This window comes from Rhipicephalus sanguineus, chromosome 1 (genome assembly GCF_013339695.2).
Source record: "Rhipicephalus sanguineus isolate Rsan-2018 chromosome 1, BIME_Rsan_1.4, whole genome shotgun sequence".
Taxonomy (NCBI): domain Eukaryota; kingdom Metazoa; phylum Arthropoda; class Arachnida; order Ixodida; family Ixodidae; genus Rhipicephalus; species Rhipicephalus sanguineus.
The window spans coordinates 269,470,381-269,487,260 of record NC_051176.1 but is presented as its reverse complement, the minus strand read 5'-3'; the positions used below and the strand labels follow the sequence as shown (position 1 = coordinate 269,487,260).

General features: G+C 43.5%; 1 protein-coding gene across 2 annotated transcripts in view; it reads right to left on the bottom strand.

Annotated features, from left to right (window-relative positions):
- The window catches only part of LOC119378952 (constitutive coactivator of peroxisome proliferator-activated receptor gamma), a 44,921-nt gene extending 28,909 nt beyond the window's left edge, over positions 1 to 16,012 (bottom strand). For both annotated transcript variants that reach the window (XR_005181081.2, XM_037648056.2), the window contains exons 1-6: positions 15,756 to 16,012; positions 11,160 to 11,389; positions 10,363 to 10,602; positions 9,985 to 10,276; positions 4,631 to 4,949; positions 531 to 700 (exon numbers count right to left, since the gene is read on the bottom strand). Coding sequence is in view for 1 of the 2 variants with exons in the window: in XM_037648056.2 (XP_037503984.1) it covers positions 531 to 700; positions 4,631 to 4,949; positions 9,985 to 10,276; positions 10,363 to 10,602; positions 11,160 to 11,381 (1,243 nt within the window). In the remaining variant the exon portion in view is untranslated. The remainder of the gene's footprint in view (positions 1 to 530; positions 701 to 4,630; positions 4,950 to 9,984; positions 10,277 to 10,362; positions 10,603 to 11,159; positions 11,390 to 15,755) is intronic.
- Between the last annotated feature and the right edge of the window lie 868 nt (positions 16,013 to 16,880).

Sequence of the window (16,880 nt, the reverse complement as noted above, 5' to 3'; positions counted from 1 at the left end):
TAAAGTGACCTGTTTACGGCCAAAGTACTTCTATAAGAAGCCCCAGAAAAACGCTATAACTATTGTAAAATAATATAATAGGCTAGAAAGCAGTAGTCGCAGCACCGCAGGCTTTGCAAACGTAACATTGCCTTTTTATACTTAGGGCATAACTTGTCACCACTGCTAGTGTATAATCGCTATCGCGCTCGCCTCTCACTGTTTGCAGCATGTGATACTAAGACTGCATAATCGCTGCAGATCGAAAATCTCTGATTACAAATGTTTTACGGCGTTCTCCGCGTTACCACTCCGTGATTAGAAGCTCTGACCGGTAAGCTTCCCGTTGCACTCAAGAAAATGGGTACCACAAAAGTTGGTTGTCGGTCCCTTTAAACCATGAAAAGCAGACTGCATCAGCAGTCAAACTGGTAAGATTTGCCAGGACAACTAGAACTAGTAATCATTCCAAATAATCAATCATTGCACGCAATAACGACAAGTAGAACACTAAAGCAGGTATTACAGCAACCCCACTGTACGAGCCCCACCTTCAATTTTCAAAGGTATGCATGTCACAGCCTCATCCCTGACTCCGATGGTACCAGGGTATGTAACATGTTCAGTGATAACCACTGACGTGTCGCCTTTGAAAAGGACCCAGTAAATCCTCCGCCTGACCTCCTGAAACAAGATGTTTGCTGGTAACTTGTTTTCACTCCTGGAAAAAAAGTAGAGAAAAAGAAAAAGAAGGATCAGATTCAAAATGCTCACACATTCTATGAGTAGTCTTGAGGCGTAAGAAAATATTATACAGAAAGTGGGCACTGTTGCATTGAATAACTATATAAAAATATGCAGCGCATCACGTACTGGACATGCAAGAGTCCTGGGAAGTTACCAATCATGAAATAGAAGTTACTACTACTTTATGCAGCAGCAATGGGCACAGCATAGAAAAGTTCTCCAAACATTTTGCAATTGTGGGCATAGTGTGTCAACGGGTGACATCATTAATAAAGATGAAAGTTGCCTTGGCTCTAACAAGAGCGATTAGGTCCATATAATTAAACTCTTCAAGCAACATGCACACATTTGCGCATGCGATTACTTTTGCCAGCTGTGACTAGTGATGGCAATGATAAAGCAAGAAACATTTAACGTTGGCTAAGCTGAACCTCCTTCATACTCTATTTGTATTCAGTTAACTTTTTGTGCGCTGCATTATTCTTACAAACGATAACTTCTGTAGGGACACCACCACATCTGACAATATGCTCGACATGTGACTAATGACAGCAATAGTGAAAGAATGTTATAACTTGCAATGTGTCAATATTTATCTTTAGCATGTGCTTCAAGTCGATGGACAAGTTTTCTTTATGCAGAAGCACAGTGTGATTGACTTAAGGTTAAATAGATAATTGATTACTCCATAATTACTAGAATACCTGCACAGAAATATCCTACCACAATGACTTTCTTGCAGGGGATTCCAGCACCTTGTAATAAATTATTTAATTGAGACTGGATGCATTCCTCAATAGTCTATAATAATCCTATCCTCAAAGGGTTAAAGCCAGTGGCAGTGGCATAGCCAGGGGGCCCAGCGTGCCACCCCCTGGCTACGCTACTGAGTTCAGTGCATGCTCTAACAGTCTTTTAGCACCCTGCAGATGTAACAAGCAACACAGCACAGGTTGCAGTACTTCTATCTGCACTTGAGCAGCACTCTGTATTGGCTACTTGCAGTACCCCTGTCTCATATGGCACACAATGCAAGTGCCACACTCGCCCATTCACACCGGCAAAAGACCACTTTAAATGTGGCAAGCAGTCAACACAATCAATGTTAAGCTTGAATATGCATTTTCACAGCTTCCTGCAGTTAATTTCATGCTGAAATTTCTTATCTGTCAGAGAAAATTTCATACGAGTTTCATCAGCTCACGATTGAAGAGCCAAAAAATTTTCAGCAGGGCTTCCCCTAACAAGCAGTAGCACGTGCTATTATCATGTGATAATTTGGAAACAGCACTGCAGTCTTGGGCAGTAACCAGTTACTAGTAACGCGTTACCGGTAACTAGTTACTTTTTTCAGTAACTTGTAACTGTAACTAGTTACTTTTTAAGTTAGAGGAACTTGTAACTGTAACACTGTTACTTTTTTTCGCAGTAACTGTAACGGAAAATACCGTTACAGTTACTTCTGTCTTTATGAAAAATTATCCAACAGCAACACTTTTTCGAACTTTCTTCTCTCCACCCCTCAACTTTCCAGAATAGGGCTCCCCTCACAGTTTAGGAGAGGAGGTGACTAAGCGTATTATCTTCCCTGCAGAAGACCGAGGTTGGAGGTCTGTCATTAACGCAACATGTAAATCAATCGTGGTTCAACTGAACAGCCTGCTAAGTTCGCGTCCGTTTTTTTTTTTTTTCAGCATATATATCATTTTCGTCACTTGAGCATCTAGCTATGTTCTTGGTGTACAGGTGGAGGAGCATTAGGATGCCATGTTTATAGTCTCCCTCATCTGAGGCTCCGAGCTAATCGTGTTTGACAGGTGGCTAGAAAACAGCAGAACGCGAAACGGCTAAGGCCAGAAATTCCGTGAAGTAGCGAAGCGATATTTTAAAACTTCTTTGTAACTGGTTGTAAAATGTTTACTCCGACTTAATGCAAGAATTATTAACAAAATGACAGACGTTTCACCCCCAATGCAGGTGGCATCCTAAAAAAGAAAAAAAAAATGAGCCGAGGTCAACCAGTCCACTAGTCACACATGTCCTTGTAAATGTCCAGTGGGGGGCCGCGGCTGTTTTTGCAAGCCGCGGCGAATGAACCACGATTCCAGGAGTTGCTTTTCCCCCACCTTCGTTCACAAACCGGCGTCGTCGCATTGTTTAGGTCAAAGCTATGACCTGTCATCCAGCAGTGCTCAACAAGCTCGGTCTTAGAACGCGTTGCATGGGTTGCTTTAGCGACATTCCGCTTGAGTTCTTTAGGCCTCGTTGATCATTTCCTGCCCGTTTCGCCGATCCCCGCATCACACTTTTAGATACCGCCATGATCATCCGCAGGTGTGCAGTCTTAGGATTTCCTGAACACACGTTGTCATGTTCCAAGGTATAATAACGGGACTTAAAAACGGTTTGTATGTCCAGCGGACCGGAAGCTCTCTGAACAGAGTCTGACGCACCTTAAAGGAGTACTGACATGATTTTTAAGTGCAGCAAAACGGACGCTTTTGGTTTCCTTGGCATGTAGTGTTAACGCTCTCCCCACACCACATCCGGGAAACACGTATAAATATTTAAGTTTGATTTTAATGTTTGCATCTCCCAGCACCTGCAAGGCAGCTTCACCGCATGGAGAGCCCTATGACGTTTCAAGTCAGCTCACTTGGTTTGCGAAGTCTGGGTTCTGCATGCAGCCTAAATCACACAAATCGCTGTCGGAGGCACTGGACGACAGTTCACTCATCATGAACCACGTTCGACTGACAGCAAAGGACAGCAGGTGCATATTTCGTGGGTTGCAGTCTGCCCGTGACGTCACGGGCAGACTTGACACGTCACTATGAAGCTGCCCTCTCGAAACCGAAACCGAAACTGCTGGTTGAAAGAAGCGGTATTAAAAATATATGCAATGCATCGCCAGGCACCACGACACTCTTTTTAGGGTTCTCGACACCCGTGCTTTCATTTAGAGCAACAACCCGAAAAATTTTAATATTCACGTCAGTACTCCTTTAAACATATGGAGCAGACACAATGGACGTCGTAACCACTCGTGATGCACTCCCAGCTGCTCTTCGCATGCGCTTCTGGGTATAGTTAATAAACGTCTTAGGATATACTGCCGTCGTTCCAGTACATCAACCACATTTTCCACTTCAAGTAAGAGGCGTTCAAAGTGATTGCTGGTGTTGGGCCTCTTTTTATGTTTCCTTCGTCTAGGGTTTTACGACGTGCAACCCTTATTAAATAAATTCTATAATTTGATTTGTGATCTAAAATTTTATACAGTAACGGAAAAGTAACGACGTTACTTTTGCATGGTAACTGTAACTGTAACAAGTTACTTTCGGAAACTCTGTAACTGTAACTGTAACAGAGTTACTTTTTTGGTTTAGGTAACTGTAACTGTAACACTGTTACTTTTTACTGGTAACGTGCCCATGACTGCAGCACTGTATAAAAGGGGCACATGGCTCTTGAAACTCAAGTTTATTTGAACAAATTCTTGGAGCTTGAGTTAATGAGGTCCCTCATCCATTACAACAACTTGCATTGCATATACCAACCTAACCCGCCGCAGTGGTCTAGTGGTTATATTGCTCGACTGCTAACCCGAAGGTCGCGGGATCGAATCCCGGCTGTGGCGGCCCCATTTCTATGGAGGCAAAATGCTAGAGGCCCACGTGGTGATATTTAGGTGCACGTTAAACCACACCAGATGGTCAAAATTTCCAGAGCCTTCCGCTACGGCGTCTCTCATAAGCATATCATGGTTTTGGCATGTAAAACCCCCAACAATTATTATTATGCCTATACCAACCTAACTTACATATGCATATACCTCTATGGCTTTTTGTGGAAATGTGCACAGGCTACAAGACAGCTTGCACTGCCAAGCTGGGGATCTTACATTTGCTGCTCCATGGTTTCCCCAAGGAAGATCTCTCGGCTATGAAGCACTTGTAGAACGCTTGGGGGGATTTCAGCATGCCTGTACTTCTCTAAAGCCAGATGCCAAGAGGCTACCTCAATGCCCCTGGGCAATCCCAGCTTGCAGGAGTCTTCTTTCGTGTCATACATGCGGACCCCGCTCAGCAAACTGTCCAAGTCTACACCAACACTTCTGGCCACATGTATGTCAGGTGTGGCACTCCAGCCTCTCTGACAAATGACAGTAGCGATTCTCTCGAACAAGAGTGCATGACGACCGTGATGGTATGGCCGAAGACCTAAAAGAGCACAAACCACAAGCCCCTCATGGTCAAGTGAGAATGCAAAATTCCATTACATCAAGCAGAAAGCAGATGTAGAAAAATGCTGGAAGAAAAAAGTGGATGCTCCTCACAAGATATGAATAGCTGCAGTAGAATTCCGAACACTGAAGCTTTCATTCAAAGAAAATTCACCCATTAGAATAGGAGGTGGAGTCTGGACAGACGCAATTTGTTGATGAAGCTAGCACATCAATTAAAAGCTACTCTTTCTTTAACTTTTTCGCATGAGCTGCCGCCAGAAAACAAAAAGACATAAAACTCCGCCTATTCATCTAAAAAAAATGTGCATGCTTTAGAGAGTGCTAGCCTAATTTTCGTAAATCCTAGGTTTCAAATGCCAGCAAGTTTAAAACAAGATAGGCATGTATTAATAGAATTTTCATGAAAAGCAACGAAGCTGCAATTTTCAGTTGCCAGCCTGCACAAATTGTACATAATCCTTCAGTATTGTCGGTAAAAGTTGTTTTTATGTAATCAGGCTAAAAAAGGGATTCAAGTGTTATTTCGGCATAGACTCAGGCTGGCATTATAATGTTACTTGCTTTTCATGTATTTACTAATGCGATTCACTCTGAGCAAATAGACAAGGGAGAAACAGCAAGTATGATTTAAGCATTAACCATTACCCATTTCCCAGCATGGGCATCGGCAGGATTTTGTCTTGGGGGTGCAAACCCACGTTACATCGTGGTGGGGGAGGGGGAGCGCTGGTATGGCTTGGGTGGGGAGCAACTGTTGGTGTGGCTTGAGGGGTGGGAGATCGTGGGGGGGCAAGTGCACCTTTTGCACCCCCTTGCCGATGCCCACGTATGCCAGTTTTGGACTGAAAGGTCACAGAGGGGTGAAAAGGATGGTTGATCCCTCCGTCATAGGGATCGGAATAACACGAAAGTAAAGCGCGCCCTTACAGAAGTAATTGAATGTTTACTCTACATTGATATAAGAGAGTTTGCACAATGTATATTGATGTCTGGCAGCTATAGCACCGTTTAACGTGGATGCACGCACTTTCATGATTTGTTGCACATCTCCATCCCGACGACTAGCGTCCATGTTAAATGATTAAACAAACCCTTGTGGTAGCTGTAGTAGTTAACAGTGAAAGCGTAATCAGAGAACGAGGTGTGATAGCCAGAAGAGCGTCGCATATTGGACGCAGAACTTGGTCGCCATCCCACGGCACCCCCACGGCACACCACGGCCGGACTAGAGGAAAACGCAAAGCGCGTCGTGCCGACCCGGTAGCCCGGCCGCGATTTTTTTCGGGGCGAGCGCGTGAGCGGGGAACGCGGTGTTAAGCCAGGTGAGGCAGGTGTGCGTCGCAGAGCTATTTTTGTTTTGGATTGGCGTGATGCAATGAGCGAGGCCGACGCTTTTACGACGCTTCGGCTAAGATTGCCACCTCGTGGTGTGTTAAGGCATTGACAAAATTTAACTTTTATTGAAAATGCGCCGAATGGGACGGACATGTATGCGTTGCAGGTGCTAATCGCGGAGGCCAGAGTAATGGAGAATTCCTTTACCTTACCGCTCCCAGAGGGCAACACCACCCCGCTGACCGGGAGAGTGGTAGATATAAAAGGTGCATTTGTAAAGCCTCTGGAGTCTGTGACCGTGGCGCAGTGGATAGCGCGCCCGGCATCTGTTGTTGCGGACCGAGCAGTCGTGGGTTCGATGCCCGCTGACGGAACCTTTTAGCTTTGCCATCTGATCGTGTGAATTTTTTCGACGTCATTTCCGTGGCAGAAATACGTCACTGAAGTCTTGGTGGACCCCGGCAAAGAACACTTTCGTGTTAAAAGAGGGAATACAAAAAATCCGGTAGATCCCACGCACTGTGGGAATCGATGTAATGCGAAGCAGCCAGCAAAAAGCTGCATACATCGCTTTGCTTATTTTTGAGCCAAATGAAATCATTCATGCCATGGCATCTAGCTCACCATATATCGCATGTTTGCCATGCACGCGTGCATGCACAATGTGGTATAATACCATGCTAATGAAATGTATATTCTAGTATATACACTGCATGACTGGTCATTTATGTTCATCACGCACTCCTGTCATGCCATACCAATTTTGGTATATATCCAGTTATCTAAACGGCCGGAAGCGCACCAGAACAGTGTCATGTAAATCATACCGTACATGACATGCATAACATAATTCGCATGTTAGGACCTGTCATTTATGTTCGTCATACAGTCACACCGCACAATACCAATTTTGGTGTATATCAAACGAGCGAAATGGCCGCGAGTCCACCATGAGCGTGGCATGTGAATCATGCCATACATGACATGCATGTCATAGTTTTCATGCTACCACCTGTCACTTATGTTCATCATACATTCGCGTCACACAATACTAATTTTGGTGTATATCAATTAGGCTAGCGAAACGGCCGCAATCGGACAATGAGCGTGGCATGTAAATCATGCCGTAAATGATATGCATATCATAATTTTCAAGTTACCACCTGTCATATATGTTTGTCATACAGTCACGTTGCGCAATACCAATTTTGGTCGTCAGCGAGATACGCAACCACACAAATAAGTATGCGTGGATGCATATTTTCGAAAAACCAACGCACAGTTAGAGGGATGGATTCTGGAGGGAGGCCACTGACAGTGGCGTAGGCAGAAATTTTTTTCGAGGGGGGGGGCACCTCCTTGATCCGCCATTGGGTCTGGGCAGATAAGTGGGGTCGAGTGTCATCTTGTGCTCTGTATCCCATGGGAAAAAAAATTTGGGGGAGGGGGCACGGGCCCGGTGTGCCTGCCCCGGGCTACGCCACTGGTTACTGAGGAGGAGGTGCACAAGTTCGTCAGACTTCTGGTGTACACGGGAATCGTCCAAGTCTCGCGCCTGCATTGCTGGAGTCGACGACAGATATTTCCAGGCCTTCATCAACCACCAGTGATGCCACTGGCGTAAATCACGGAGGGGGTCAGAGGGGTGGTGACCCCCCTTGTGTTCAGGCTGGGGGGGGGGGGACACCCCTTCAAGTGTCCCCCACTTGAGGTATATCTTTCAAATGCCATATACTTGAACTGCTTGATAGTTAAGTATTGTGCAATCAACTTTTTTGTTAATGCCTGTTTATTTGGTAGTGTGTAGGCATGTGTTCAATACCTCTTAGCTGTGTAAGACTATATTGAAATTGCAACTACTGCTCGACTGCTTTCGGAGAAGACTCAATAGAACAACGCAATTATATGAGCTGGGAGCCCACGCTCGTTTTTTCTTTCAATTTCATTTGAAAGCATGATTCTAATTTTTATATAAATAAAAATAAAAACAAAATGGCCACCATGGCAATATGTGTGTCCCCCCTTGTGATTTTACTCGATTTATGCCACTGGTTGATGCCACGGAAAAGGTTCAAGCCGTTGCTTGCCTTCTTGAGTGTCTCTGATCTAGAGAAGACCACCGTCGCATCCCACGGGAAGTTTCACCACGTGTCTTCTCTACTGCAACACATGAATGATTCATCCGCGCTATTTTTTCAACCGCGTCTGACCTTTCCGTGGATGAGAAAATGGTGAAATCAAAAGGTCAGTCTCGTATTTGGCAGTACATGAGGGACAAAGTGGTCAAATCAGGATGCAAATTATGGGTTTTGGCAGATTTGGAAACGGGGTACACTGTTCATATCAACGTATACACTGGAGGCGTCTCAGGGTCCCCAGCACCAACCACAAAAAATTAGAAGATACCAGAACTGCTACGAGGAAAAGGAAGTTGAGCAAAAAAAAATGTTTTATGCAAAACATGTGCAGCCAACCTTTGTTTAACAGCGTCAAGAAACTACTTTGCGTGGTGGCATGATAGGCACTAATGCTTATATTTTTGTACGTATGTAAGTAAGGTATGTAAGTAAGTTTTGTACTTGCAGAGCTTATATTTGCAGTATTATTCTATTATGACCTTGTATTCAAAATGCATATTTTGAATTTTTTTTATATTTACCCTGTGCAGAGTAGCACTGTTGTTTTTATGAATTTTTTTTCTTCTTGCTACATTTTTCTTTGTTTTGATAAGTTTTTGATAATATTCAAAATAAATCTGTTGTTTAAAATTAATATTTTTAGAAAGAACAATTCTTCCTCTATCATTTGATACCCTACACTTTAGCATCAATTAATCTCTGTAGCAGGAAAACAATATTTCCTGGACTACCCAAAAACAACCGACTTTTTACACGGTGACGAAAGTGTTAAGCTAAACCCATTAGAAAAAAAGCCCTGACGCAAGTGTGTGGGCAAGTCTATTTCTCCCAACAAACATGAGCTGAACAGTGAAGTGCAAAGCTTACATAAAGGATGGACGAAATAATATCTTGCTCTGGACAATCTTTTTTACTTGACGCACCCTTAGTACAAGAACCTGTGCCCACCTCTGTGACACTGCCTCTCTCAAGAAATGTTGGCACAGTGATGTTTCTCTCCTTCTCCCATACATGCACATTGACAAGAGACACTTTAATCAGTGTGTTACAAATGACCAACAAGAACGACAAGATTTCTGCACATTTTGAGCAGCACCCATTGCAAACTCTACTGCAAGAAAAGGGGATGAAATAGATATTGTACACAAAGAGTAGCTGCCAATAGCATTAAAAATACGAGTGCTCTCCCTCTCTTAAAAAGGAAAAAAAAAATAGCTGGCAGTGCTTGCTTTTTCACTACTTCAAAGAAACAATTTAGCTATCACAAATGTGGCAAGTTCTGCAAGCTGGTAGAACTGCACAGAAATGGTTAAACGGTGCAGAAAAGAATGTGGGCTTATTCATGTAACACAACAGATTTTCATGCGATGAAAAAAGTGGTAAAGCTAAACTCCAATCAAGGACTGCCTGTACCACCAAGTTTCAGAACAAACCATGTTAGGTAAACAAATAAAATTGAGAGGACACGGTTACTCCTTCAAACTACATTCCGTGGAACAGTTAAATGGCATATTAATAAGAAAATGTGGCACATACCAAGTGAGCGATGAAACGATGTCAGTTGCTCTTTGCTGACAAAATCATTGCCTGCAAGGCAAGCAAACAATGGCAACAGGTGGCTGCCGATGCCCAAATGTCGAGCAAGTGCCCGAGAACTGTAGGCACGGGTTTGAAGTTTGCCCATGTCTAAATGCAAAATGGAGAGGAACAGAACTCTCATGTTGAAAATGGAAAAGTCAGAGTCCTGACTTAGGATGGCAAAGCATTCCTGATGCGTTTCTGCATAACGAGCCACTTCATTGTCACACTCTCCCACCGCATTAAACACCTGCAAATGAGTTTGAATGAATGTTAGTACATATGCAGCACCAGTTACAAACATGAACAAGCTAAACTGCTGGCCAACTAACATACTTTGCATGATGTCAGATGCTTGACCACAAAGCACAAGACGTATGCTGTTCCATTGGGACAGGAAAGATTCCTATCATCTCCCGTCCAGCAATGAGCTCGAAGTTTCTCGTATATCTCCATAATCTCCCGACTCTTTTGAAGTCGTCGACTTCGCCACATTCCCACTTTAGCGTCACACACGCAGCCATCAAAGAAAAACACCAAGTCAATGCCTTTCTCTTGAAATGATCTCACGAGCTCCTGTTAGAAAACAAAAGATCACGCTTAATATTACACCTTCACAAATGTTTACTACTTACCCAAACAAGATACGATAACTATCAATAACTATGACAAAGAAAAGTGCAAAAAATTTCTTTACATATATGCCAAATAATACTTGAATTTGTAAGAATAAAACACGAACCAAAACAGCAATGAATCAAAGTGACATTAATGTCTCTCAAACAAAAGCACACAACTAGCCCACTTGCGCAACACACATGTAGTTGGGCTAGCTTGAAGAATACATTGCACATAAATACTTAATACCATGAGCTAACACCATCATCGTAGATTTATGGAATCTGAAGGAGGATGGTAATCTAGGCCTGGAGGCGCATAGTAAGAAAGAAACCACATTTAAATGACAAGCCACAAAAAGAACGAAGGCACAACCTCCTTCTCACTCAATTACTTTGCTTCCTAAAATGTGCCGCCAAGACTGAAGCATCCACCCTATTGCAATCTTGACGGTATTATAATGGCACTCCTTTCCAATATATTCATCATGCTTCATGTTAATCTGAAATACTTACGGTCACAATGTGGGCAACAGACCTCCATGGACCGCCAAATATGTAGTCATCAGTCTTACTGTAAAGCCACCTCATTAAACACAGGCTATCTACCACTATTGTGGGCTTGGTTCCTGGAGGGCAGTATGGAGCATGTCTCGCTGCTTCTTCTATGATGTCAACAGATGTGCAGCCGCCATCCACAACTTTTTCGAGGTATGTCTGTAGACCTAGTATTCCCATGGTTGATCCTGCGCATTGCAGATCGATTTCAAAAAGTACAATAGCACGCTTTTCAAAACAAGCACATCCCAGACATGACAAACTTAGAATATGTAAGAATGCATAGTTACAGCTGAAAAATGCTGTGAAGTTACATGAAATGTATCAAAAAAATTTTAATTAGTAAACATTATTGCTTCTTAAAAGAAATATTCGCTGACCTTGGTCTGTAGGGCGGCTGCAAACCGCTGACCAATGTAAATGATTATGAAATTTATCCACATAAATGTGCACTGACAAGCAACCAATGTTCCTACTGCTGCAATACATTAGTTCTCTATGATAGTGTTGTTGCTTCAAGTTGAGTAATCGATGGTTATAAAGAATAATGCTCTGGGAAACTGGTGAGCAACTGCATGTGTATTGAATTTAGCTCCTCCAAAAGAAGATGCAAATCAAAGATCACAAATGTTGTAAAAAATATCTAAAAATGTGCTTTGTACATAAAATCATCCAATTGTTCACATATACATGCACACATACAAATGCATGCATGCCATATATGACATAATGGGTGATCGACCCCTCCCCTCCCCCCCAAAAAAATTTCTGGCTATGCCACTGGTCTCTTTAATAATAACAATGTGGCTTAACTACAACAAGCAGTGAAAAATGTCAGACGCTAGAAAAAGTTAGTCATGAAGCAGCGACATTCCAAAACTTGGGGATTCAGTCATTATTAAATCTCATGCCAAAACGATAAGTGACTGCAAAGTCCACTTCACTTCGGACAGTAAGGTCTGAATCACACTTGTCTAGAGTGGTCGAGTGGATGGCTGTGGATGCTGGCAAAGTCCATAGCTGCAATGTCACGTTAGCTACAAGCTTCCGTTCATGCTTGCACTATAGCATAAAGTCAGTGCCTGCCCTGTGTCATTCATCATCCCACGTTGCTATCTTTTTGTGCTGCTTTTACCAAGAAGGACCCAGCATGTGATATGACTATGCTTGGTATCATTAAGACGTAGGTCCCTGCATTTTTACACAAAACACGGTGGCTGAAGCAGCCGACTGGCTGCTCTAGACAACTGTGATTCAGACAGTCCATATACTGTTTCAAATTTTTAGTCCTATTTTCCTGCAATCATATCAGCAAGCCCATTTTTCGACAGAATGACAGCAGTCTACACACAAAGGGCCCTGCAATATTTTTTCAGCATGGTCAGAAAACGCTGCCGATCAGCAGTCGAGGCTCCCAAGGACATGCGAGCCAAACATTATATCACAGTACGCGGCCTGGAATTTACAATTAATTCTCAAAGTCAGCTAGAAATTGTTCCCTCTTTTCTCGACAAATCATGCCATAAAACCAAATGACCGTGCCATACACCCAATTAAGCCCACGGCCATTGACTGATTTCACCATCGTGAGCTTTATAGTTACCGTGACCACCGCGGGATGCCACCCAAGCCTGCGCGCACGCTCACGATCACATTTAAGGTAAGCCGTGCGGTCAAAGAAAAAAAAAAAAAGAAAGTGCTCAAGCTTACACGCGCTGATAAACAGACACATTTTCTTGCCCCCTTGTCATCCCCCCCCTTGCGTAGCTTTAAGTGTGCACACACTTGTACGAAAGGACAGAGAAGTGTGCAACAAATTTATATAACTCCACTCGTACTTGACGAATTCTCAAAATTTTTGCGGCAGTCGATTTGTAAGGCAATAAGCTCTCTTAATGAAGCCATTCAATGATTACTTGGGAAAGTGTTGCAGGGTCCCTTTAAGGACAAATACATGCTGCAGGAAAGAAGTGTTTTGCACATCAAGAAACATAGAGAGGCAGCATGCCTCTATATGTCGTGGTCACTGCTGCTGCCTCCATGTTTATCTTAAACTGCAGGTAGTAGAGCCAGTCAGAGGTGTGCGCAGGTTTGTCCATTAGGGGGGGGGGGGGGGCAAAGTTTCAATGCAGCACCCCACCACCACTTCCTGTTAGTCGAGTCCGAAAGAAAACAAGCTTCACAATAGATGCATAAATGAAAATTAAGCAATGACGTGCTTCTCACAATGGCCTGCCTTTAGCTTTCCGGGAGTAAAGGTGAAAAGTAAACCGTTCTTGGATGCAACATCAGGAGCCCCTTAGATGACTAGGGGGAGCGGCCACCCCCCTGCCCCCCTTGTGCGCACGCTTATGGAGCCAGTGTATCACACCGTATTTGGGCTAAAGTAGCTGAATTTTGTCAATGTGGCTCATAGCTCCCGCCCAATGGAAATGCCTAAGTTACATGTTTACTTGAAGCAACACTTTTCCATTATACAAAGCAGCGGCATAAATTATGGGGGGGTCAGGGGGGTCCCAACCCCCTTGTGTACACGCCGGTGGGGACACCCCTTGTGTCCCCCTTGAGATTTATCTTTCAAAAGTCATATTTGAATTTCTTGACAGTTAAATATGATAGCACACTCTCCATAAAACCAACTGAAATCTGAAGCCTTTCCAACAAACAGAAACCAAGTACAAAAGTGAAAGTTGATTGTCGTTTCAAAAAGCACTGTAGAGTATATATGAGCTTTCTGGCTATGGGTTATTTAATTAATTCTGATGTGCCACAAATGTTTATTATGCTGGGCTTTGAAATGCAAAGTAAATAAATAATCCCAGCTCGTCTAACATCATTTATGTCAACGATTTGTCGGAAGCCAATCACAATGAAATCTAAATGCGATTGCATCATTAAAGAAGATCATCGTGGTGAACATAAAAATGCTTTATAAGAAAGTTTCCAGGGATAAATCACGTGGGAGGCTATTTCTAACAGTAGAAACTAACAGGCATGCATGATGAAAAATGGAGCTGAAGTTAAAAAAAAAAAAAGGCTGTATCTTTACACATTATCACAAAAAATGTGCTACCATTTTTATTTTATGCTTTAACCCGAATAACATAGCTTGGGATGTGCTGGAGCCTACCTTCGAGTTACGGTAGATGCTAACTTCGCCATGCAACACTCAGTGCTGTTTTCCCCGGCTCAATAAGAAAGACGAGGTTATGTGGCGAAAGTTGCAGACGGGGGTTTTTCCAAACCCCGTACTTTACAGCAAGTGGCACCCAGAAGTTTTCCAGTCCCAGTGCAAATTTTGTGATGGGGCAGCGAATCTGGTTCACATGGTGTGGACATGTCCTAGTCAGAACGATGGTTCTCACACTCTAGAATCCTGGGAGGCCCTGCTCCACAACCCAGACCCCAACGTCCAGCGGGACCTCATCAGTCAAGCTCTTACTGCTGCCGTGTCTCAAGGGATTCCGGCCGACGGCTAGGGGCGACGGGCAATGCCTGACGTAATTGACTGATTTTAAAAATAAAGTTTTCTCTCTCTCTCTCTCTCCCCGACCCGCGTCGATGCTATATATGCTCTTTTTTTTTTTGCATTTTATCCAAAAGCAAAATTTCAATTTTTATGCGATTAAAAACAAAGCATGTTTATAAAACAAAATGGCTGGCAATGCAAGATGTGTGTCCTCCCTTGTGATTTTTCTGGGTTTACCACTGATATAAGGAATGGAACAGGTCAGGGCTCGGGTAGGGTGTACTGCGTGTGCTAGGTTCTAGCTGGTTCAAGTACATTCTAGCTCGGCTTTACAAAAACGCGTCGTTTTGCAATTAAGTAAAGCAACACCATGATTATATTTCTTCTTACATCTCGTACAGCTAATTTCCGATGGGAAAGAATACGTACTGCCGCTAGGCTGCGTAACGAAAGCCACATACACGACCTGTCCCATTTGTCCGCTTCCCCCCACCCCCTAACGGAAGCTGCCAACAGGCAGAAAATGTACCAACGGTGAAGCTACAAATGGCTCCCGATCCTTAAAAAAGAGCGAGTAAAAAGGGTGTCTTTTTCTTGCATTATCACCGCGCGCCCGGCACTTCCAGGGGTGCTATCGCGGAACGATGCCTTAGGCCATATTCTATGCTATTTTTATTATCCACCACTCGTGGCTGGCTGATCGCGTTGATAACGCGGACGGACCGTCGTTCTGACCACTGGCCAAGCGCGAAAAGCACGAAAGGCATTGGAATCGGAAATAGCATCGTTCCGCGATTGCACCCCAGGTCGCTAACGGCATGCGCGTTATCAGCATGACACAGCATTCTTGACAGGAAAGCGGCGAGCGCCGAGTTTTCGAGAAAGGAAACGCATGCGAGCCAGATGACGATTATCGTTGTGGGACTAAACGGCGGCCGTTTTACTCGATCTAGTTTAACGGTTGAATCTTTCACAGTAAAAATCATATCTGTGGCAAGGGAATTCACATTGCGATAAAGGAGCAGTTGATGATCAATCAACGCAATCAACGATCAATCAATTAAGCTATCAACGGAGATACATACCAGTTAATCAGATCGTAGACTGACCAGATTCGCAAGCTTACAGTAAGTGGAATCGAACGCACGATCGAGCTACGTCGCAGCACATCATGGTAGCGTAGAACATGCTAAGATCACGAGCACAGATCGCACGAGGATACATACGAAATTGCATATGGCGCGCTATGAAACCGCATGGCTCATATCATTGCTAGCACTCTCGTTTCAGTTTCGATATCACGTTTTTCTCAATTCTCTCTCTCTCTGTGTTGTTCTTAGAACGGTGGTGCGCAAAACAAAAAATAACAATAACACAAGAGAAAGGAACACGAAATGCTGTGTTATCCTGTGTTATCGTTTTTTTACGCAGCACCGTTCTAAGATGAGTTACCAACTCGCCCAGCAGTCAATCCTTCTGAAATGTGTTGTTCTGTTACGTTTATTATATGCTTTCTGGTCGATTCTACGCTTCTATTTTTTATGATCTAGTCTTATCAGAGAATATGGTCTTATCCACAGCACCGTGGTCTTATCATCTACTTCATCTATCGATCACGGCCGTCGCTCATAGAGCTCATAGAGTTCCTTAAAAAAAAAAAAAAAAACATTTTTTAAGATTCGTTACATATCCGCCCCGTTAAAGTGACCCGTTGAAATCTCGCTTGCAGAGTAAGTACAAACAGACTCTAGAGGAAAAGGTAGTAAAAAAACGCGCAAAAAAAAAAAAAAACAGAACGAAAACTACGGACGAACACAGACACGTTTTCGAATAGCGTACGCAAAGCTTTGCGTTGGCTTTTTGCGCAACTGCGCATGCGTCGTACGCTAACCGCTTGCGGGCCAAATAGCGGGCCGCAAATAAGGCTAGCCACCCTACGACCCTACCGCAAACGCAGCGTACGTGGGAAGTTTCATCGGTTTCATTACAACGTTTCGTCAGACGGAACTAATCTTGACGATTTTAAATGTCATTTAGTGTGATTTTGGAGATCGTGCTAAAGAACATCCACTCTGTCAGAGAAATTTTTTTTTGCCCGAAGTTGTTTGCTTCTGGTCATAAATTTCTGTGTTTTAAACAGGAAATACCTGCTCGCGAATGCACGCTAGATTCTGAAGTGTCGGGTCGTGTGGACCCGCTTAACGGTAGGA